The sequence below is a fragment of the Apteryx mantelli genome, chromosome 3 (assembly GCF_036417845.1).
Source record: "Apteryx mantelli isolate bAptMan1 chromosome 3, bAptMan1.hap1, whole genome shotgun sequence".
Classification (NCBI taxonomy): domain Eukaryota; kingdom Metazoa; phylum Chordata; class Aves; order Apterygiformes; family Apterygidae; genus Apteryx; species Apteryx mantelli.
Window position 1 is genome coordinate 89309219 of NC_089980.1, and position 25239 is coordinate 89334457.

A 25239-nucleotide genomic window follows, 5' to 3' on the forward strand; every position below is an offset into this window, starting at 1 on the left:
GGGGCCGCGGGCGGAGGGGACGGCGCCAGGGTAGGGCGGCGTGGGGCCGCCGCCCGCCGCGGCGCGTAAGGGGAGCGGCGGAGTCGCCCCGGGGCGCCCTGGCGGCGGGGCCGGATCGCCGCGGCCATGCTGGCGGGGGGGGCGGCGGCGCTGCGGGCGGCGGCGCCGGGCCGCGGGCTGCGCAGCTCGGCGGCGCGCACCGCCATGCCCTCCTGGGTCATTGACCGGTACGGCCTCAACGAGGTGCTGCGCTTCAGCCGGGACATGGTGCTGCCCGCCATACGCTTCCCCAACGAGGTGGTGATTAAAGTGCACGCCGCCAGCCTGAACCCCATAGACCTTAGCATGAGAAGTAAGTGCCGCTGCCTCCCCCCGAGCGTGAGCGGCCGCCCGCCGCGGGCCGAGGTTCCCGGCTCTGGGAATCGGCGGGGCTCAAGGTCGCCTCCCGCTCGGCCTGTACAAGCTGACCCGGGCCGCAGCGTGCCCTGGCGTGTCCCTCGCGTCTTCCTGAACCGGCAGCCGAGCAGCTGCTCTCAGCTGGCCCGGGAAGTCTGTACCCGTGACTGGCTCTTTGTATTTGACATATTTAATCAAAATGTGTTATCGGTTTCCAGTTTTGAAATACAAGAAGGAAGTTGCAGTCATTGAAGATCTTACATTTCACGTTGAGAAGTGATGTTGCATACCTAGTTATATTCAGTAGCCCACGCGGAGGTATCTGCGTGAAGCCTACCGTCAAAGCTGTAGTTTGTATTTTGGGTCTCCAATAAATTAACTTAAAAAAAGCCTTTTAAATTATTTACAATTGTGGGTTTGATTATGCAGTGTTTCCTTATCTGAGGATTCTGGTTGAATGACCCACTTGAGCTACTGGGTCACAACTTGTGTTTTTGTGATTATTTGGAAGAAACTACGTTTGCATCCTGCTTTCAAGGTGTCTGTGTTTGTGCCTTTACATCCCTTTTAGCATCATGAGGCAAATAGGCTTCCTCAAACATTTGAAAGGCCATACATGTCTGAATACAGGTTTGTAAGGCTGAGCAGAGTTGCTATGTGCATAATCCTAGGAGTTCACAGCATTTAGGTATTGCTTCTTGAATAGAAGTTAAGGTTTCTCATCTTAGGATATGTTCCTTAATTTTTACAATGATATTTGTGTTGCTGTGCTTATGGTATTTTATATGCAAAGGCGAATGGAAAGCTTGGAGTTCTTCTGGACTCCTGCAATGTTGGACAATGGAGCATTTCCCACAGGCTTCTTAAAATAACAGTGTTACCACATATTAGATGTTTTTATAACAAAGAGCCATTTTGTTTAGTCTCTAATAAGATCATGATATAATCTGCTAAATTGTTTTATAGTGATTTGTATTCTTACACATACTGTATGTTATATAAGGGAGGAAAAAAGAAATAGGCTAGAATTAAAATTTGCTTTTTACTTGTAAAATCTGTAAAAATACAAAACATTCCACATCTTGGCATAAGTTACTGTAGCAATGAAGAATATTTTGAAAACTAGATACATTAGATAAGGACAAGGCTTTCTAATTGGAATTGTCCAGTTAATAAATGAAAATCATAACATGGCTTATTGAGTTAATTTCATGTTTTGTAGGTGGTTATGGTGCCACTGCATTAAATATGAAGCGGGATCCCCTGAAACTGAATAGCGTGGAGAATGAATTTCCACTAACGCTTGGTCGAGATGTCTCTGGTGTAGTTATGGAATGTGGACTAAGCGTGTCTTATTTCAAACCTGGAGATGAGGTGATATAACTAACTTCTTTTTTCTAAAAGAGCATAATTAAAATATAACACAAACTGTTCAGGTTTCATTTCCTTCTTAAGATTTTTTTTTTTCATGATTCTGCATACACTGTTGAGTATCATGCAGAGACTCTTTGGAATGCTTTCTTCCCTACCTTCTTTCTCTAAAAACCTTCTTTCTCCCAAACTTGCTTCTACAAGTTGCTTCATTTTTTAATTTTTGGTCCATTTCAGTGGTGGAAAGAGAGGAATTTATTTATTTGTAACTATGCGAACTCAGGATGCTGCTTCATTTTGACTGAAGATAGAATTCTAACAAGAAGAGGGATTGCTCCCCACCTTGAGTGAGTTGCTTAGTAATAGTAAGGACTCTAGTGTAGCCAGAGAATGACTTCTCAACTCCCACATAAATCCTGGTATGGTTTGCTTTCAACTTCTTAGCATCAGTATAGCAAATCTTGTTTCTGTCTCCCCCCCCCCCCCCCCATCTGAGCTTTCCCTCTGTGAAAGTAATTTGATTTTTTTAAGGAATATATATGCTATGCACAATGTGGTGCAGCTCACTTACGCAGCTCAGCACTCCTTCATTTAGTTACTCTTCTCATGCTTTTTTAGGTAAACTGGTATCTGATAAGCAACAGTGAAGACATTTTGCAAACTGGGAGAAGATATTTCTTTCATAAGGAAAGCTTCTCTCTGTAGATACAATATTATTTAAAGTAGCAAAAATTTATAGTTGTTTTCCCTTCATTTTTAGGTTTGGGCAGCAATTCCTCCATGGAAACAAGGCACTTTGTCAGAGTTTGTTGTAGCTAGTGGAAATGAGGTAAACCTTCAAAAATGTGGCCAAGAGACAAAACCTAAAATTGTTAATACTGGCATTATTTTTTTCTTCAGTGTCTAAATAACTGACTATTTCTTAATGCTTAAATTGACTTACAATCTTTTGCTAATTATGGATAATCAAGATAGTTGAAAATGTGGAATACATGATCTGCAATTCAGTAAAGCTTGTTTAAGTGTTTCAGTGGTACATAGGATCTGCTCTGTCACTTGGATACAATTGGTCTTATTTCAGGTGTCTTTTAAGCCCAAGTGTCTCAGTCACACAGAAGCTGCTGCCTTACCCTATGTAGGTCTCACAGCATGGTCTGCAATTAACAAAGTTGGAGGACTGAACCAGAAAAATTGTGGTGGGAAAAGGTAAGTAACTAGTTCTGGTGCTAAAGCTTCGTGTTTCATTTTTATACTGATTAGCAACTTACAAGACACATCTTAACAGTGATGAAGATTGTAATACCATGACACTCACAAAGGTCAGGTGGCCTGAAGGTGCTAGGTTCAATCTACACAACTCCTGAGAGAGGCTCCTTCAGAGGGAGATTCAGACCAGGAGCCTGACTGAAGTGATCCTAGTAACTTGCTGATGAGCAAGCTTCCTCTGCTGACTATATAGAGAATTAAAGGGTGGTGACTCTAGGAATTTATAGGGACTTTACCTTGCTGCGAGCTAGGCCAGTTGTCCAAATATATTCTCTCTCTGAGTTATCTTGGCAACTCACAAAAGTTCTCTCATCCACAGAAATGTGATTCACTGGGTTGCTCTGTTCCTGCATGCTCTGGGCCACTTGGATCAGACTGGTCTTCCACACTTTTAGGAAAAAGAAGGTGACCAGGTCTCATTTGGCCTGTGTGCCAGAACTTTGATGCGATCAGAAAGGCAAAAGAGAAGGCGAAAACATTCAAGACTAGCAGCCAAAGCAGATAGAAAAACTGGCTTAATTATCAGTCTATTAATCTGATAGTGGAAGGTGGAGGGCAGAGGAGGAAAAAATGTATTGAAAGATTGGAGCAGATACCATTTTTCACCTGATAATTGAAATTTGCAGTTACTTCGGCCTTTAGATGTTTGTGTAAATAGATAGCAAAATGTTCAGAATGGAAAGAAGGGCAAAAGTAAAAATACTGAAATTGAAAAATAATCATTAAAACTACTATGCTGCACCAGAAGTTTAGATCATAAAATAAGGTTGGGCACTAGGAATCTGCCTGTCTGACTACTTCTTATCTTGGGGTTGGTGTTGTAATGCGCACATTGCAAAGGACACTAGATTTGTTGTAAGTCTTCATCCACATCTTTAAAGGATACTTAAGCGAGCGGTTGTTCGTATGTCACAGTAAATTTCATCATGAAAATATAAAGCAAGTGTTTGTTCTAAAGATAAAAAATGTTTTGAGAAAATGAATTGCAAGACGTCTTTGAAGTTAACCTGCAGCTAGTGATAAAATTCTAGATTTACCATCTCTTTTTTTTATTTCTTCAGTATTCAGACTGTGTTTTGCTATCTTAACTTTGCCATATAAATATAATTAACCTAAAGATATATTAATAGGCTAACCTTTTTTTGAAGTGTCTTTACAATGTTCACATAGGTGTTTAGATTTTTAAAAGTGAAATGTAAACTGCATTTGCATTTAACACTTACTTTTATGTTTCCAACAAATATTTAATTATCAACAAAAAACATTTTCCCATATTTAAAAATTTATGATGTTTCGTATCTTGAAGGTTTAGGTTTCAAAACCAACAGAGAATGGCTTATGTGGAGGTGATTTTTTTCTTTAAAAAAAATCTTGTAGAAAATGGAAAAAAAGTATATAAAGATATATATATAATGCATGAATATATAAAGATATATATATATATAATGCATGAATATATATATGTATGTAATGTACTAAAGTGACTCTGCGAAAGTATATTTTATGAACCTTACATAACTCTTTCAAGACAGTAGTCTCAGGGCAAGAATGTACATAGTATTTTTTAATTTCTTGAAATAATTTAACATGTTTGATTGGTAAGAAGGTACCCACATATGTGATTTTATGTTGGTCTTTTTGTCTCCTGTAGGTGTATGTGTATAGCTTTGTAGAAGGTTGTATATACACACAAGAGTGTGTCTTATTTTGAAAGAGCATCTATATTCCTTGATGAAAACTACTTCACTGATACTTTATTGCAGTGTTAAGACATCTTAGAAACAGCGAGATTTTTCCATTGGTGTGTATTGTTTTCTCTGCCTCTTCAAGGTGGAAGGGCGGGCTAACCAGAAATATTCTCCATTAGTTCAACATCTGACTGTATTCTGATCTGACAAGAGTGTCTGCTGCATTTGCACATACTTTCACGGATACTGTTCTTACAATTTTCATGACCTCATAGTTACCTGAAGTGTGCTCAAATTGTTCAGGATGTCTCCTACTTCACTACAGCTCTAGTCATTTCCTAACTTTTATCCTATATCACTGTAATTTATGTCAATATTCTTGCACAAGCTAAAAGTGAATGTTCTTGTTTTTCAAAATGTTCATAATGATTCTACTGTTCAGAAGTTCTCTGTGGGTAACGCTTGGAGGGCTTCTTGTATTTGTGAGGGTCCTCTTTCAGTAGAAGGATATACTCCTTCAACAATAACTGTGTTAAATGTCTTGCTTGCTTGCACAAAAAGCATGATAAAAAAAAATCTGGCAGTTTGAAAAGTTCTTGAAAACTTTTACATTAATACTAATTAAAAAAAAATTGTTTTCTATATAAAAATATTGAGTCAATGTTTCAAACGTTTAAGAATACCAGGAGGAAATATATTAGGATTCTGTTACTGTAAGCTGTTAAACTTCTCCTCTTGGTTTGTGTTGTTACAATGAAAATTTGAATGATACAATACCCCAAGAAAATATTTTCAAAAAGTGAATGCTTTATTTCATCATTTTATCTGTTGAGAAGTAAAAAGTGAGCATAGGGTATAGCACTTCTTGATAAAACAAGAATAAATCCCAAGAAGACATTGTTGATGTAATCAAGTGGGAAGTACATGTCTTGCTGTCAAGCGTTTGCTTTATTTATACGCGTGTAGCTGAGCCACTGAAAATTGTGTGTTGTTCATAGACTGTAGAAAAATCTAGCCTTCATTCCTGCGCTCCCCCATTCTTGTTTCTCGCTTGTTGAACACAGCTGAAACAGGCACTGGTTCTCCGGTGCCAGTTGCTGGCCATGCCATAGTTCAGAGCAGGGTACAGGGAGAAGCGCTAAGCTCTCAGATCCCATGGTATACTCATCAGGAGAGAGACTTTGTGGTCGTTTGAACCGCTGTAGCATCATATGGGACTTTGTGAATGCTGAGGATGGAAAGGTTCAATTAAATATTGGTAGATACTTACTTGAATTATGTGCCTCCATCAGAAGGGAGCAAAGTTTAGGGTAGGTGAGATGAACATGTCTTTGTTCTTCTGGTAGAGTTTTTTCTCTTGGATCTCTGGCCAGGTCAAATAACTCGTTAGTTTGTTCCTGGGTCCTGGTCCCCTTGTGCACATGCTTTTATGTTAGTTTATTCCCAAGTTCACCTTTGCAGTGACTCAGGTAGTTCCTCTGAGATCGTTTTCTCCTGCCTGTATTCTCCCTAGGCAATACAAACAAAACTGCCTCATTTGGCACTTTGCACCCTCTGCGTTCCTTCAATACCATTCTAACAGGTCCTGCACCTTCAGACACTTCCCCGCTTCCTTACGTTACCCCAAACAGCGTGCATTGTGTCCCCAGTGTTATAAAAACACTGATCTGTCGAGCTGCGGCCCACAAACCTCGTGTAATTACAAGGACTTTGAGCTGAAAAAAACAAGGAACAGCCAAGCAAACGTGTAGCAGCAGCACTACAGGCAGCCGAGGGCAGGTGCTTTGCAGTGTGGATGAGAGCAGTCTCTTACAGATGAGCTGGAAGCATTGTGGGCACGAGTCAAGTCACGGGTCACTCGCCCTGGAAGGTGGCAGATTGCTCTGTGGCATCGCTGCCTTTAGAGTGTAAACATAGTTTGTCTCTGAAACAAAGAGCTTTTTTCAACTCACATTATATGGAGAAAGTTTTAAAAAGGTGAAGTTTTGGTAGAAAGTATCCCACGTAGCATAGGAACAGAAGGAATCCAGAGCGTACTTCTCCCTCAAGAATCTTAAGGGCTTTTATTGAAGAAGGGGAAATAAAAAGCAGTCCTAACGAAGCAGCTCCCCCAAACCAAAAATGTTGCATAAATTGTTGAGCAAAATGTACATTTTCAAATTACAGCTTTCTCCAAAATTTAAGCAAAGAGGAAAACTGGAAAGACTGTTTGACAAGGAATTTGTCTTTTTTTGTAGTAATGGAATGTAATTTGACATTTTAAAGGGATTTAGTTGTGACTGTCCTTTGTAAGGATAAAGATGGGCTCAACCCAGTATTGTGAGTGTAGGATACTGTAGTGCTTTTTGTAGGATAATAAAATTAAATATAAATGTTGCTTCAGGCATCTTTTGTTAGAAGCCTGGTTCTGAGCATAAGTACATTTTGGCAGACGGAACAGTGGCAGGCATTGAGATTTCAAATTCTTAATCTGAATTTTGCCATTTAAATCAGTGAAATAGAAGGGAACAGAATCTGATCAGTTACAAAAGAGGAAACATTTAAAAATGGGTACTGTGACCAAAGCCAAGTCTCATAAGTTACTTCAAAGAGTTTTTGTAAACTGAGACACCAGGCTGTACAGTACAGTTTTGCTCTCTAAAAGCAATTACCTTCAACATCCAGCACAGTGAGATTTGAAACAGGAACACCACCTACTTTTGAAGACAGTGAAATTTTGCTGGAAAACTGAAGTTCTGAGAAACATGATGCTCCACAGTCCTATGCCAAGACTTCATCTTGGATGTTCCTTTTTGACCGGGAATTAGCAAATGGGTCCAAACTTGTTGGATTGTTTGTAGCTTCACTTGCAAGGCTTTCTTACTACTTTCCTTCTTGAAGTTGAGCTATTTAATAAAAATATCTGGATGAAATTTTTGAACAGTGGTTGGACTGCTGGAGGTAAGGTTCTCACACCACCAAAGTTATATTCGTTTTTATGAAATTAGGATAGTGTGTTCAGTAAGTCACTGTGAGTTGTTTATTTCACGCAGTTAAAAGGAACTCAATAATAATTTGGTAGTGGACGCCTTTATTTTCTTGTTTGTTTACTGATTCCCACAACCTGACATTTTACAAGCTTTTTTTTGAAATCTATGAAACTAGCAAAATTCTACTGCCTTTTTTCTAAAGAAGGGGATAGATATTTTAATAAAACTTAAACTTATTCATGGTGAGGCTTCTTTGTTATGTTTTTGTCTTTCTTTTAGATAAATATAGCATGATATGGGAAAATTATGTTCCATAAATTCTGAAGTTCCTGGTCTCTCTAAATACTTTGATACTAAACCACTTTTTCTCTTAGATAATATCAGTCTGTGTAAAATGTGGGTGAACCTGATTTTTCCTTTAGGAAATAGGACAGGGCAATGCCAGTGGAGTCTGGTGGGCAGAGAGACTCTTATCTGATTTTGTCCCAACCTAAGCAATTCTGCTTGGGAAAGTATGCACTCCTCACAGGGCTTTTTGGTGATAAATGTTACTGCCTGACAGCTCCACTGGCTGGATTTAGTGGAAAGCACATAGGAGGAAATCTCTTTGGTTGGGCTGAGATAATGGTCTTGGCACAGGAAGCAAGATGAGCAACGTTACGTCATATTGCCAAGTATCTGAAGAGTTAGCCACTAAGTCATTTTGAATAACGGGTACAATCTTCTGCTTAAAGTAATTTGATGTCTGAGATTTATAAGAAGCATTAGAATATATAATGGAATTGTTTTATTATTCAGTTTATTTAAAGAACTGTTTAATACATTTTAATTTTCTCTTACAGAGTATTAATATTAGGAGCTTCAGGAGGAGTTGGTACGTTTGCTGTACAGGTAATATACTGTGGCATGCCCAGGATGTGCCTTCAAATTATTCAGCATGAACAAAATTTCTCAGAAGAGAACTGAGGGAAAGAATAGTTAAATAGTAAGCTAATGAATAATCTGCCAGAGCTCCAAAAGTAAAATATTTTGAGTTTGTTCTTTCCATCTTTATGTTTTACTAGCTTAAGGTAGGAAGTAGGGCATTTCAAAGAAGGGTGTTGTAAGTAGCAAAAGATCACGTTTCACTGTTTGGGTGCAGGAAATTTGTAACTTGTGTATCTTGAAATATGTAGTCTGTTTTCATTATCTTTCAGTCCCTTTCAGCTTAACTCCATAAATCTGAAAGGAACTTGGTGTGCAAGTAGAAAATCTGATGGAAAAAGTAGTTGATTGCAGTTGCAATTTTCCTTCATATGTTAATGTCTGTAGCTGTTGGTGGTGGTCAAAGGATGTAAGATGCACAAGTGTAGTGTATAATCTGTAGATTAATTTTCCTTTGCTGTCATTCCCCCACTGCCCTTTTGTCTTCCTTCATTCTAGTAGCTCTAAACTTTGGAGAATCAACATGTTCTTTTGTTCATCTATTAATTGTGGAACATCCTCTTTTCATGCCTTCATTTAATTTGAGGATTTGGATGCTAATTAATGTCATCTCATGCTACAACATCTTTCTCTTCAGAATATGAAAAAAAATGTACAAGTCAGATGATTGCATCATTGTTTTCCGTCTTACTAGACTATAAACATAATGGTCTTAAGATGGCCACAGGATAATATTTAGTGGTATGCTATTTGCCTGAGGCATCCTAAAGCAGGTGGCTAAATGAGATCAATAAAAAGGCTGAGCCAGCTACTGACTAATTGTGATTTCTACCTGCAGTTAACCTGAGTAAACCAAATTAATTAATTAATCTAGAATAAACATCAAAAAAGATTATTGTGAAGGAAAAATGAGATTACAGAAGAGAGAAATAATTAGCAAGAATCCTTTACTTTGCTGTAGCTTTGTGTACTGGAAGATAACCTGACATCCTCCCTATGGTGAATCAGAGATGATTTTCTTCTTTTTCTTATTCCTTTTATTAATATTTAAGTTATTTACAGTGAAATACTTAATGAGCTGATAGTAATTAAAAATGTTTTAATCTCTGGAATGGTTAAATCTGGTGACAGCTTTGTAGATTGTCAGCTAACCAAGCACTACTGTCCAAGCTACCAAATTCAGAAGGCAAACTGAGACTTTTATTTGAAGTTCTGTTTATCCTGAGACCTGGTATCTATAACTGTCATTTAAAAAAAACCTTACACACCAACTTCTCCTCTCCCCCCTGCCCTGCCCAAACCCCACTTAAATATTGATATTCTAGCCATGGTTTGTTTGTGGGATGTGCGGCATCTTGTATTGTAATACAGTTTTCCTAGTCCCCTGCTAAAGGTGCTTATTTATTATATAAATATAATGAGATTTTGGCTTTTGAAGGTGTCCTGTTTTACTAAATTTTAAAACTTGGACTTTTTTTGCTTTTTGTGCTTGTTTTTAGCTAGTGAAGGCCTGGGGTGCTCATGTGACAGCAGTTTGTTCTAATGATGCCAGCGCTCTGATGAAAGAGCTTGGAGCAGATGAAGTGATTGATTACAAATCTGGAAATTTGGAAGAGCAACTTAAAACATTACCCTTGTAAGTGTTTGTGTTGTTTAATACTGAGATGAAGGAGTTGGCAGTCAGTCCTTTTGGCTTTTGATTACTTGACTCCAGTCAGACTCTGTTTTCTGTTTTTTCCCCATTTTAAAGCCTTACTTTCTAAAGCAAGTTCATCCAAGTACTTTTTGAATGTAATTTGCCAAGTGAGTATCCCAAGCACAGATTTCATTGAAAGATTGAGTCAGTTAATTAGGTTTGTGAAGGAAGCTCACACTTTTACTTGCAGTTCTTCAGTGACTGTGATTTGAACAGTTCTGTCAGCTTCCATCCAAGGATCTCAGTGTACTTGTAAAGCATGAATTAATTAAAATAAATCTCAGGAATCCTATGTGAGGTTAGTAAAATTCATCTCTTAGAGGGAAGAACTGTGTCCTGAAGCAGTTAAGTGGCTTGCCCAAGGTCCTTTAGCTAGTGTGCAACACAGCTGAAAGTAGATTTCTTTTCAGTGACACTGAGTACAGCTGCCTTTGATAAATAATCATATTTATCTTGTCATAGCAGTTAGGTTTAAAGTATCTTGGGGGTTCTCTCTGGAACTGAAATTCTTTTTGCTTCTGTGATCTTTCTGAATGTTTAAACTTGGTCTACTGTGACTTGCATTTGCATATAGTATTTACTTTTTTTTTTTTAGCTAGATTGAGTTAGCTTTTTGAGAGATGAAAAAGACACTGTTTGATTAATAAAGGAATCTTACTGATACTGTGCTAAGCAGGCATGCCCTTCAACTACAGCGCGATTGTTAGCTGACCCGAGATCAATTGTGAGGGTATTGGCTGTGTCTGTATGGGCAGGCGATGCAGCAATTAACTTACCAATTTGCGAGCAGTGCTAAACTTGCCTTCTTGCTATTCAACATCTTAAATGATAAACACCTATTTTAGCAAGTGGTAGTTTGTAGGAGCTAGCACAGCACTGTCTTAGGGTGCAGTTTTATGATATAGCTAATCAATCTGTCAGGTAGCTGCTACTGAGAGGGATGGACATACTTCCCTCTCCTCCTCAGTTGTACTGACTCTTTTCAGACCCCATGCTGAGCTAGCTTTTTCTGGAGCATTAGTTTTCACTATTTTAATTTCCCTTTTGGTGGCACCTAGCTGTGAGGTTGACTGAACTGTAACATGAAATCACAGCCTTGGAAGAGCAACAGGGAAACTATCTTCTGAGAGATAAGAACTCTTTGACATAATTTGCATAAAGTATTTTCCCTCTTATTTGTGGGTTATTTAGATGAGACATGTATATATTGCTGTCTGGAGCTTGCCGGAAATTTACAGATGTTTGTGAATGAACTGTGCATCTAACAGAATAGATGCATAGCTCTTACTTGCCCTGTTCAGCCTTGGCAGATTCATATGCTGGGATAATGAAAATGAATGCTAAAACTGCTGCTTGTTGCCAGAGGCTATACAGATCCATTCCATGGAGAGAAGGTTTTGGACCCTTTGCATTATTAGGTTCTACTTTGCATAGGTAGATGAGGAGAAAAGAGCTGTCAGAAGAGGTAAAAGAGCCCCAAAACAAATAGGGAGATCAAAAAAGACCTTTAAAAGTGAGGCTGGGAACTTGGTTTGTGGAAAAGTTGGGATAGGTGGGGGTTGGTGGGATAGTTTATGTAAGTTTGACCTCTGGGACTGACTTTCACGTGAACAAAGCATGAATAGGAGATGTTCCTACTCAGAGCGCGAGTCCTGACTACTTTTTACATGCATATTGTTAAAATGTCTAGGACTAAATCTCAAGACAGTCCTATTAGCCTCAGTGGGAGCAATGAGGAGATGGAGCTCTAGAAATTGTTAAACAAATTAGAGAATGTACTTGTGCGTCTAAGAGTCTGCTTTTTGGAGTTTAAGAGCAGTTTAAGTTACCTAAGTAGCCTGTGTCTGCTGTGCAGTGAATGAGCAATAACCTATTAATTTAACTGCCTTTGTACAGTGAGGCTGAGGTTTAGTTGAAGGTCTTCAGACTTTCTTTCTGCTTTCTTGCTGGCAGATTATTTTAATGCATTGCAGTGACAAGTAGAAATGTAAACTACAGCCAGTTTCTAAAATAGATTAGCTTAATGATGATCTGTTTTTCCCATATAGTGATTTTAAGCCTGTTCTTTACATGTCTGCAGATTTGATTTCATCCTAGATAATGTTGGTGGATCCACTGAGAAGTGGGCTCTAGATCTCCTGAAGAAATGGTCAGGAGCAACTTATGTTACCTTAGTAACACCTTTCTTAATCAATGTGGACAGACTTGGAGTGGCTGATGGCATGCTACGAACAGGAATCACTATTAGTTCCAAAACTGTAAAGGTATTTGACAAAATCCTGTATACTTTACTGTTATGTGGTACCCTTGTGGCCTATTTTGTGGCTTGGATGCTAGTCCTGTGGTTCATCTAGAGGCTTCTGTCTTATTTTCCTCATACGTCATTAAGCCTACTTCAGATGTGTTTTTATTCTTTCCTTCTTTCTTGCTCAGAAAAAAATATATTGGGGTGGTGCTGATTAGTATATGCGGTAGTTTGGGGTGCTTTGAAGTTTTGATTCCTCATTGTGCTTTTCATTGTGGCCTTTTCCATATGGCATCCTGGTGAGTCCTGCTGACAGCTACTGTTTTATAGTAAACAGAGCAAATACCTGCCTCAATGAAGTCAGGGTAATTTTGCTACTTGCTTCAAGCTGGTCAGGGTTTCTTTCAAAACACTGTTCCATGACTGGATTCTTTTCATCCTATTCCAGCACCAGAGAGTGATAAAAGTGGTTGAGGGTGGCCAAAAAGTCTTTCATCTCTTTCATGTTTGTGTGTCTGGATGGTGATACTGATTTTTCTAGTTCTTCTAAGTGGATTTTTGAAACATTCTCCCAGTGGCCGAGCAGTGAGGCTTTTTAGAACTTTTCTCTGTCTTCTCTCAACATGTGTACTTGCTCTCCAAGAGCAGTTGCCAGGATATTCCTGTGATGGCATGGTTGAGTGAGTGGTTGATGGTTGGTTGAGTTTTTGAGTCCCACACTAATATTTTCAAATGAAAGCTCAAAAACACAAAGAAAAGCCTGGAAAGAAATCAGGTAACTGTATTTCTCAGTGCAATGGTTTTGCGTGTTTCCATGATGAGAAGCATTGTATGCCATGTATTGAATGTCAGTTGTGTTTGAAAAATCAGGACTCTTATTCCTATAACGACTTCCTCAGAGGAGGTGCTCTTGACTTGTGCTCGTGAGATCTTCCCAAAATGCTCTTCACATGAGCTTACAACTGTCATCAAATCGTGATGACTGGCAGATGTGACAGTGGAAAATTTAATCACTGACACTCAGGTGGAAAGTTCTAAATGTCACATTGCTGGGTTTATTCAGCCCTCTCTGTGAATGTGTATAAACATATGGCTTTGCACCATTTCTCTCTTATGTAAGAAATAACACTATTTCTAGCTGTAGAGAGAAGGTCGTTGTTTTTCTCAACTAGCTGACTTGTGCAATTAGGCACAAAATTCACCTTGATCCTATTGTGGTAATACAACACCCCTGTCTGTACGTTTAATCCACATGCTTAGGTGACATTTTCTTCGGACGCTAGGGAATAATTTCCATGTTTTTTGCTTAAATACTTCTCTGGTGTTTCTGTCATTACTTTTAGTTCCCATTTCAGTTTCTTCTCATAACTTTTTAAAATATTTGTGATCTCTTTCTTGCAGCATCTATGTAAAGGAGTCCATTATCGGTGGGCATTTTTTATGCCAAGTGGCCCATGTTTGGATGAAATAGCAGAACTCGTTGATTCTGGAAAGGTATGTCAGTAATAGTTGTTTGAGGTTTTCGTGCTGAAAGATGTGCTGCTTTGACTTACAAATGTTATAATTAACAATTAAGGAATAAAATGTTATGAGATTCACAATGAGAAAAAAGAGTTGTCTTGCTCCAGTTTTGTCATTTCACTCTAAGTTTTGGCTTTTTACATGGAATTTAAGTGTTGATAGTCCATAAAGCCATTCTGCCTTCTCCCTCTCTGCCCTACCTCTTTTTAAAAACCAAGCTGACTAAGTTATGAAGAGAAAACAGCCAGTGCTTGTTTTCTGTACCAATGGGAATCATTTAGCATCAGTTCTGATGCTGAAAATGATGCGTTTTTAGAGGCTTTGTGTGGTTCATTTGGTCAGAGTGAACATGACTGTGTATTCCTGCATATGCAAAATTCCCTAGCCTGGGTGATCAAGAGGCCTGTGCATAATGTACACAGAGATAGGATATTCAGGTTATTGCAGGTCACAGATGACCTGCATTGGCAGAGTGGTGAAGAGAATCTTGCATTTCATTATTTCACTGCTTGGGAGTATAAAGTTTATGCTAATTTAGCACATATTGGTGACTTGAAATATTGTGAGCATTCGTAAGCTTTTGGGAAGCTCTGAGTAGTGGACTTTGGGGGAAAGTCATCAAGTGGCAAGTGTATTACTGCTTTTCTGATCTTTTTAGGTTTGAGCTTGTTATAAAATGTCTGTGAGTGTGTGCAATTGGTTGCTCATTTAGTGGAGTATGTGGTGCTGTAGGTCCTGGCAGTGTTCTCTTTTGGAAGATTTCATATTGGCAAAATCCCCAGAGTAGACAATATGGACAATTGCTGTTAATCTTTGTTTGTTCTGCCCAAGTAGGGGAGGAAGCAGAGTTTGCCCTGACTGCTGCTAATTCTAGTATGTGAGCTGTCAGGCCTTCTTGTGCTCAAAATCTGTATGCACTTAGAAAAGTTTAGGTTTCTCAAAGACAGGTTGAGTGTTCATCTCCTTTCTCTCTGCGCACCGTGTTCCACAGTTTGGAGAAAAGTAAATAAATTTCTGTCGTGCTTAAGGCCTGATTACTTGTATTTGCCTCCTCAGTGCTGCTGACCAGAGTAAATTTCTTTCCAAATTCAGCCATTCCTACCTTGCGTTGTCACCTTGGTGCTGCTGACACAACCGATGGAAAGTCTGTGTTTTCCCCCAAAGTTACTTGCTCATAAACAGAGACTGTAGTGGCAAATAAGCTGTAATGAAGAGTGTTCCTGGCTACAGCTTTACATCACTCTGTTTGGCATTATGTCCAGTGCATTTAGGCACTATCTGTGGTCTAGAAAGAAACCCTAGAAAATGTTTCTTTTCCTGTCATCTCATCCAATCACACTTTACTAAATTACAGTTGACTAGGAAACAGAAACGTCCTTGTCTTCGTGCTTACCATTTATCCTGATTCTTAGCCAGTCACAACTTGTTTTGTGTTCAGCTCCTACTTTGTATGCAAAACAGAAATGCAGAATATGCCCATGAAAGCTTCTTGGGGAACATCTGTTTATGCAATAGAGATAGAGCCTAATTGGTATTCATCTGCCCAGTAATCTGGACAGGTGAATTCTAATGCCATTTAAAGTGTACGTCATACATATATGAATATCCTGATGTACCTTTTGTTGCAAGATGATTGTGAGGATAAAGATGTTTGCTTAGTCTTTTATTCTGTGTCTGCAAAAACAGGTCATAATGTCAGACTGTTTATCTGCATAGTCATTATTCTAGCAGTATTTTACGCTATTCTGTAAAATACTGTAAACACCTATGCTATCAAAAGTATTGTATAAGACCCAGATGTGACCCATTCATTTGGATGAATGTTAATAGAGTATGACTTTTATTGTCCAGACACAGGCGTTCTCTTAAATGGACAGATCATACTCTCAGAAGAGTGGCTTTTGGGAAAAAGGACAGGGGAGAACTACTGGAGGAGGTCCATTGTTATTTTCCATAAGTGATGAATAATTATTGATGTTTGAATTAGAGTATAATAAATGAGAGTTTAAAAAAAAAACCAACAAAGTGAAGCTAGAAGACTTGGGGAAACTAGCAAAGTGTGCTTGAACTTCTTAGTTTTCAGTGAATACAGTTTTGAGTAACTCAGATTTAGTTATTTTAAAATTTCAGTGAATTATCTGTTCTTCTGTTAGAGGCATCTTAATTTGTGTGAGGTGTGAATATGAGAGCAATTGGGGAGTTCCTGAAAAAGGGAGAGAGGCTTTCTTCAGGAAAGTCATGAGGGGGATTCTCAGCTGGGATCAGTGGAACTTACTTTAAATGAGGGTAATTAAAAAGAGCTAATGGTTTAAAGAGATGTTGTTACATTAGGTGAAGCTTTGAAGAGCATATCTGTGAAGCAGATGGGGATTATATTGATTTGTCAGTGTTTTTTTTCTTCTAGTCCTTTTTCATAAACACAGATCTTTGGTTCTGGTGTGTTGCAAAATCTTCCTAGCGAAAGCAGTGATAGTGGATGATGAATAAGCAAAAAGGACATTTTGTTTAAAGATGCTTGGTTTTCACACACATGAGCTTTGCAAAAGCAAGGAAACTTGTTTTTTAAAGAGATTCTTTTTTATGCAGGACAGTCCTTTTTAATGGGGAGGAGAAGGAAGGGGTTTGAAGAGCTGGTATGTCAAGGAAGGAGAATCATTTTCCTTTTGTAACTTCCTGCACATTAATGCAATTCTGGGGATTGTAAAAACAGTGGTGTTTTTCCCCTCGTGAGCTGTTTTCTCTGACTGGCTGTTGAGCATCTTGCTAAGAAATTACTGTGAGACTGAAGGGCTGAGAGCCTGTTGGAATAGCAGTGGGCAAGGAGAAAAACTAATATTTCCTTGTCACATCTTAGAGATAGTGTTTTTTTTCTGATAACCATGTCCCTGCTACAGGTTGCACTCTGCCAGTTAATTATTAGCCTATAAGGTTTGGCTTAACTTGGGCTCCATCAAATCAGCTGATGAAGCACGTGTCAGAAGCGAGGGATCTCTTTCCATAGCAGAACATTCCTTATGAATCATAAGGTTCTAATCTAAAGACAACTAAAATCAATAGAACCTTTGGTTCAGGACATAAATTTGCTGGCAGACTCTTGGCTGAAGCATCATCACTGGTCTCTACTGCCAGGTTAAGACGAAAGGCTCATCAGAGACTAGTTTGATGTATTTAGTGGTGTGGACCTAACACTGACAGTCTTGGTTTTTTGCTGCTTGCTTAATGCTTAACTTTTTGTTGCTTAACTTTTTGTTTCTTACTAATGATGTGCTGCTTGGTCCTTGGTGGAAAATATACCAAGTTCATATATGCTGCGTAGGTTTGTAGAAAACCTGTGACTTGTAATTGAGCGCTTTGCCTATTATAAAGCCTAGTGGAGGAAGGCAGGCTCGAGAAACTCATTAGTGTAGTAAAGGGGAGCACTAAGTATGTCCTGTGTTCCTGCTGGACTGTGTTAGGGTGTGGGTTATGTGCAGCCCAACAGAAGTTTAAAATTCTCATTTTAATTCGGTGCCTTTTAAATGTGCCATAAGCTACATGTGTGCAGTATTTCTGCTGGCTTGTTCTCCCTTCTTCAGAGCAAAGTTGCATGGGCTGGGCTGCCAGGTGAAAGCAGATTTCACAGAAGGAGGGCTAAGGCAAGGAGTGGAGTCTGTGATCATGAAATGAATAGATCATTCTCTGTATTGTGTTTCCTTTCTAGGTAAATGTTACAGCACATACACAAGAGAAACAATTGCATGCCTTTATTAATGTAATTTGTTTGTAGTATCAATTATACTTTTTTCTGAAGACACTAGATGCTTTGAACTTAGAGGCCTACTCTTGTGGATTGGAAGACAGGGCATGCTTACTGTTCACTGGCTCTGCAGCCATCTTCCTGTACGGGCGTAACTTTTTTGTACTCTGATTTCTCTATCTGCTAATGAAGGCTAATGCCGTTTATCCATCTTTGGATGATGTTCTCTGAGATTTCTTGTTAAAATGTAGAATGTAATTGTTTTCTGTTGCCAGTCTTTACTATTCAGGAAGCAAATAACACAAGCGAATATGGTCATCTACTTTGACGTTACTTGGGTTTTGAGTTGTTTGGATGGCCATGATTTAAAATGGCTTACCTTTGTTTTGCTAGCACAGGTTATTACAGCTTCTGGACTGTGTATTCTGACCTATGTGTACCAATTTGCTTCCCCCTTATCTTGTTACGGTTCTGCAAGTAAATTTTTTCTTGGCTTTTGGTGCCCAGTTGTTGCAAATTGCTCTGATCTGTGTAGTATGAATATCAAGCAGCTAATGTAACATATTGAGCCCTTGAATATTCTGCAAATCTGGCATCTGTAGATGTGGCCCTCTCTGCAGAAATTCCACTTTTTGTCCCTATGGCTGTGCCTTCGCTACTTCTTAAAATCTAAGGTGCCTGTTTTACTCTCCCTGCCTATAAAAGGAGTAAGGATTCGAGACTTAGATATCTGAATTGATTAAAGATCAGTCATGCTCCCCACTCCCTTTAGTCCCTCGCCCTGGTTTAGATGGCTATACTTCTCATGCAAAATTGAAAAGCATGCACCTCCTTTTTTTTTCTTTTTTCTTTTTTTTTTCTCTTTCAGTTTTGTGCTTTCTTGTTGTAGTACTTTTGCTTGCCAGGTTGGTTGGCTGGAGCCCAGAGATGTTATCAAGGAGAGGTTGCCAAAGAGACTGTTCAGTCCTGTCTCTTCTAAAAGGAACCTCTATCTGCATCTCATTATGGCCACCAAAAAACATATTGTGATTTGTATTAAAACATCTTCTGCTTCTTTTCTTTCAAATGATGTAGCTTGCTCATGATCTTAATGAAAGTGCTGTGTGATTACATTATAAAATGCCTGTGAAGAAGACTAATGGAAATCTTGCATACCATGGAGAGATAGAGTTTTGTTTGAATATGTAAGTTTGCATAAACCACAATGGGGTCTGGAAAAATTTCAGCAGATACCAGGTATTTAATCAAATGTATTGCCTCAGCTTGATGTTACTGCATATTCTGTGGAACGTCAGTGCTGGTGTTCTGAGCTCTAGTCTCCTAGTATAAGCGGGAAATACATCCAAACAATTACAGCACAACAGTGAAGTGTGGGGTCAATGAAACAGCTCATCTGAGTTTAATTTGCTGAGACCTGGGGAGATACAGGTCACGCAGGAAATTTTTTTTATTAGGGGGGAAAATATCAGTAAACTTGGGAAGAAGGAAAGCATATATATGAAGCATAACTATTCTAAAGACCGTTCTGTCTTGTTTATATGGTGGTTTTGCCCCAGTTAGGTTTAACTACCAGCTCCAGCATAAGCAGCAGGACAGCTGCCATGAATGTGACTGCTGGAGGATTACAGAAGAGATGGTTGCTCTTTCCTCTGGTTAGTAGTTTTTTAGCATGGTTCAGCAGGTAACTAAATCCAGAATTTTTTTCCCCACTTCTGTTGGTTTAAGCTTGAGTAGCCTGGTACACACTACACTTCTGGGCTGGTTCGAGTTTCTTGCTACTCTTCACTGTACTGTTGATGCTGTTCTGCCAGGGACAATTAATGAAATAGAAATTTTTAAGCACCCTGTACCCTCTGAACCATAGCCTGCCTAACTGGGATTTGCCTTTTAACATTTTAAGAATTGTGGATGATACTCATATGTTACTGTGGACTGTTGTTGCATGCTTGATATTAAAGAATTGCATCTTGGCTTAAAAAACAAGAAAACAAAGCCTGGTAATACAGTTGTTTGTAGGAGGACTGTGGGAACAGATCCCAGGACTCCTGCCTTCCGTTCTGGTGTCTTAACCACTGCACCATTCCCCTTGTCTGCGTATTTGATTGCTTTTACTTGTTAGGCACTTCTAGAGCAATAGTTACTTGAGTTCTGGGCCAGAAATATCAAGTACCTGAACTCCTTGATGTGTTCTTGGAAAAATGTGCATATTCTCTGAAATACGATTTCATCTAAAAATAGCACCTTGCAGTTGCAAAACTACCTGTAGACCATGTGACCAGAGCCAGCCATTCCAGAGGATAGGAACTTCCCTTAATCTTTGTCTTCCATGAGTGTTGACTCTAAAACCTATTGATGGCAATGTGAAGCTCACCACATTGTTGCATGTTATTTTATGGGAAGGGAAGGATGATGAAGGGGGTGGGATTAAGACCCAAGGAATGTGGGACGTGAATGCAGCAGGAAGGGAGATGCTCAGCTAAAGGGAAGAAATGGCAGGAACAGCAGTGTCCCAAAGGTGAGCACTTTTTCCATGAGATGACTCTAAAGTGCTGTACAAATAACTAAATGTTTAGTTACAGGAAAGAAACTGTTCTCTGTAGCAATTGCTGTGCAAACCTCTCATTGTTATCAAAGGGAGACTAACTGAAGGTCAGAGAGTTTCAAATTCTGCATTTACACCTTGGCTCATACAGCACAGTTGGGCATGGTGCTTGGTCATTTCTGGAGGAGGAGAGCCTTTACCTTCTACTTGGCTAGCCAAAATGACAGGCTAGCCTTTTCCATTAAAAAAGGCCTCAAAAGGATTTTGAGATCTGTCAGAGCACATTTCTGCTCTCACTGTGTGAACATGCAAGTATCCTTTTCCAAAGCGTGCATGCAAGTGATGACCAGACTTAGGGCCGAGACATAGCTAGCAGGTATATTGGGAGGCGGCAGCTGGGAGGGAGGCGCTCTGCAAAGCATGACTGCCCTGCAGTTTTGACACAGCCATCCTTTACAAACACAGGGACGAGCCAATGCACTGTCATTGCCCTTGGAGCAAGGGTGACTTGTTTCTGTTCCTTCTTGAGCTCAGCTTTCTGTGACCTGTGAGTTTGGGTCTTCTCTCAAGAATGTTGAGGTTCTAGCTCTCCCTCCAGCGGCAGGAAGTGGCTCCAAACTAATTGAAGCCACTTGCTAATGAGGGTCAAAGCCATCTTCATTCCCTTCATGTTTTTTCTCTCCCTTCGTCTCCTAATAAATTCAAACCAGGACCTTGCTAGCACAGAAATGGAAGCCCCCAAGGGAGGGCTTGAATTCGCCAGTTGTGGGAGAAGTGCGTTCCTGCTGACCTGTCTCCTCCTGCCTGCCTCTGTTCACAGCCTGCTGCATTCAGAGCAGGATTGGCTGTGGATATCACTTCAGTGCTTTCTGTAGTATAGCCTTAATCAGCGTCAGCAATTACTCTTTTTATTTTTCCAAACACGTGAGTTCATTTTGAGAGACCTGAGATTCATTTCTATAGTATGTTCTGCACTGGAGAGAATGAAGAGAAAGAAACTATCTTTCAGCCCCAGTCTGTTTTCAGATAAACATTTCAATGTGGGTGTGTATAATCCTTTCTCTCCCAGACTTTAGTTCAGTCCCTTTTCCCTGAACAAATAGATGTCCTCTGGCAAGGAACTGATGTGTGGCTGTAAATAGGCAGTGTTTTTATTATCCAGTTAATCTCTGGTTTATTATCACACATTCAACAAACAGCAGATGCTCCCCTACTTGTTTGTCTGTTCACAGGAAGAAATTTTATCTTAGTCAGTGGATTATAGCAAAGGCTGAGTGAATCACTGTGCTGCGACATGGTCAGCCCTTTCAGGGTTATTCAAACAATGGGACTGATCAGCCAGCCAGATAAAATGTTTAATGCTCCAGATTGTCAGGATCATCAATTTAGTATTCATGTCTCTCTATAGTATTGCCTAAAGGCAGTGTTAAAATGGAACTAGAGGTTACATCAGTGTAGCAGATGAGCTTTGAGCGTTTGGTGGTTGTAATACACACGGTGTTTTGAACTGTTAGACAGAATTCAGGCTTCCTCTGAATCCCTGTGTCACCACTTTTCAAATGTGATGCTTTGAACTTTATGTAATAGGCTGAGGACATAATATATGTAGTTCTGTCAGTGTTATAAGCTGCAGCCTCTGATAAATCACTGAAGGTAGCAGGATATTGAAGTGTAGTAGTCGTCTTGTTCACCTTTTCTCAATTACTGCATGTCTGAAATTACCTTCTGCCTTTCCCTGGAATCCCTTGTGCTTCCCAATCCCAGGCTGCTGAACTGCTTTCTTCCCCTAACACCTCCCCTCTCCTTCCAGCCTCTTACCCTGCTAAGGTCATCTGTGTCCATGTTCCCGCAGGCCAAGTTTCTGTATTCCTGTTTTCTCAACTGAAGCAAAGATTTGTATGCAGCTGCCGTTAACAATAACTACTTGTACAAGTACTACATATGCGCTTGGTTCAACGAGGTTACTGAATTTTCTTGTTTTTCCCAAGCTTCTGCTATGAAAGCAATGGTTGGTCTTCCTGAAAAGTCACTGCTGATCGGCAGCACGTTCCACTTGCTGTTAGTCACAGCAGCTGCAGTTTACTCAAATGCTCAGTTTACCCAAAGACATTACCTCATTCAGTGCTTTCGTTGCCCTGGGTCCATGTTCAATGACTTTGCTGATGCCAGAGACAGCATTTCCATTCTGCACTGGGTGCTGGCCAGACATGATTATTTTTCTTGAACTTGGCCATTTCTGCCCCACGTTTCTTCCCCAGTTGAGTAGTGGAAAGTGTTACACAGCATCTTTCTGATACTTGTTACTCACTTTGCTAGAGGTCTGTCTATATAGATTGTCCTGGCTGAACAAGGGGAAGAAATTACCCAGCCTTATGCCCTGAAGCATGGCACCTTTGAGGTACTTAGTGAATATTTATTTGAACAATTGCTTTCATAGTGAATCAGATGCTAATTCTAACCTTTTCTTTGAAGGAGTTCACTCAGTTCTGCTTTTATGTAATGTAAAATTTCACCCTACTGCTAGGCTTGCCTTGACAGAATAAAAAGCAAAATCCTAGTGACAAGATTAGGAGATACTGCAGTGTAATAGTCTGATTATTGATGTCTTGTATTATCTCATAACCAAAAATAGCAATTATTCTAGTGCAGTGATTGGGCTTTAAGATAGGGTACTGCATATGAATAACGAGAAAATGAACAAAAAGATGAGAAAATGTGTCCATGTGAGCATTGGCGACTGTTAGATTGCATGTGTTGAGCTGCTGTGGCAGGTGTTAGGTTGTCAGAGTCCTGACTGGAAAATGTGCATATATGAAAAACCTTTCCTTGGTAGTGCTGCACATTCACCTTCTAAGCAGTGTGTCTGAAAACATATCCCTGCCTTCTGGTAAAAGCAAAGCTTTTAAAAGAAGGCACTGTCACCGAAGTTGGCAAATTAGTCAAGTCCTTACTGTTTGTTATTTTATTCCTTTTCTATTTAAAGCAGTGCATGTCCTAGCAGGAGAGGGCACTTACCAATTCTGAAGTCTTCCACAAAACAGCGTGTGCTAGCATCTGGGGTGGGGGGGAACCCTGAAGATATTTTCAGTAACACAATTAACAAGGACTTTTTCTAGCAGAATAAACAGGGTGTTTGGGTCTTTGTTATTTAAATTCTGATCACTGTAAGAGCTAGCTGCAAACTCATTTAGTGTTAATGTTTTTCTCCGATAAGAGCATTAGGATCAGTCTGGCGATGCAAGAGCATGCATCAAACTGATGTTAGGGGCTCTATGGTAGGAGACCCCCCTCAGGGTGGGGTTTTTGGAGGAGTTGTGCATACAGATCTTTTGGCCTCCAGAAGAATGGCTCAACTTGATGCTAGAGAAGGTGACCTCTCTTGGACCAGCAGTGACAAGTATTTTTCAGAAGCAATTTTTTTTTCTTCTCTCTCCATAGGTGTACTACATTGTCTAAAAGAAAATGCTGGTAGGGTTTCTGGCTCCTGAGTTAGTGATGGGAACAGTGTATATGGTGAATATTCACAGTGAATATCACCTTCATTATTAGAGATGTCACTGAAGCAATCCAGAAGGCTACTCTACAAAATTAATGTCAAAATACCAATTGATGCAAGCTGGGCTTAATGATCTGTGTTTATTGGAATACACAGTGGCTGAGTTTTCAAGTGTGCCTAAATGATTCAGCAACAAATGCTAGTGGATTTTTGTACTTCAGTTGTAGCCAAGTCTTTTAAAGGTATGAGACACATACTGATGCAGAGGGGCACTAGATTCATGGGTATCTTTAAAATGTCTGACCCTTTGAAAATTGTTGTGTAACGTGAAAACCAGTTTGGAAATATGACAAAAAAAAGTTCACCTTTTTCCTCAGTATGTCATTTTGGACAACAAAGTTGAACCACAGAGTCTGTCAGCTTTTAACAGATGTGCATGTTTACAGCCTTGCATGGTGACTGTGTTGTTAGGGTCCCAGGTTAGGGCTCTTATCTGTGCTAGAAGAGATTTTTCAAAACTTGGGCAGCAGAAAGCTTTCTCCTGCATTGCATGCAGGGCTGTCCTTGGAAAAAGTTAAAAGCTAAGGACTACATCAAGTTTGGCAACCCCTGCCCTAAAGGCTATAAAAACCTCCCCCTTTCTTTATGCAGTTTTGAAGTGTGAAGGTGATATGAGTGCTTGTGATCTGCTAGATCATTTTATTCCTAATGTAGTGACACTTCTTTATTCTGTAGATCCAACCAGTTATCGATCAAGTCTTCTCTTTTTCTGAAGTTCCAAAGGCCTTTCTGAAATTGGAAGGAGGACATGCACGCGGAAAAACAGTGATCAATGTCATTAATAAAAAATAAAGGTATCTCTAATCATTGTTCTGCCTGTAGTCTGTCCTTAACTAGTAAATGACACTTGACCATGAATTGGTATATAGAAACTATTATTTCTTAAAGAGCTCAGAAAAAGGATGCATCATTTAAAAAAAAAAAAAAATCTGTTTTAGAAAAGCCTCTTTGATTCCTTCCTATTTTACTTGTAGATAAATTTGTGGAACAAACAATACTGTCCTTTCAGGAATTTCTAAATAAAAACCATGTTCAAAACATAGTTTCAACTCTTGCAGGACACACTCACTCTTGGGGGTAAAAGAAGAGTTGGCAGCACTTTTGGTTTGTAGATCTGTGGAGCTTTTATTTTCTAGATATGGTTTGGCTAAGTACCAAAATGGTGTGTAGATAACCACCAAATAAAGTATTGCTAGTACCGAATAATAAACAAATAGTAGTCAACAATTTTTAAAGGGGATTCATAGTGGCAGTCACAGCTTAAATGCTACAACTGAGAGCTCTTTACCTTGGAAGTGTGTGTACAGTGGCTGACATGGTAATGCAATA

The 25239-nt window shown here is 39.5% G+C and overlaps 1 protein-coding gene across 1 annotated transcript; it reads left to right on the forward strand.

Annotated features, from left to right (window-relative positions):
- The first annotated feature begins 88 nt into the window (after window positions 1–88).
- RTN4IP1 (reticulon 4 interacting protein 1) lies at window positions 89–24719 on the forward strand. Its single transcript, XM_067293912.1, has 9 exons — window positions 89–352; window positions 1619–1770; window positions 2528–2596; window positions 2849–2973; window positions 8533–8581; window positions 10114–10250; window positions 12391–12574; window positions 13957–14049; window positions 24586–24719. Exons 1-9 carry the CDS (start codon window positions 127–129, stop codon window positions 24700–24702), a joined length of 1152 nt encoding a protein of 383 aa, XP_067150013.1. The 5' UTR covers window positions 89–126; the 3' UTR covers window positions 24703–24719.
- The last annotated feature ends 520 nt before the right edge of the window (window positions 24720–25239 follow it).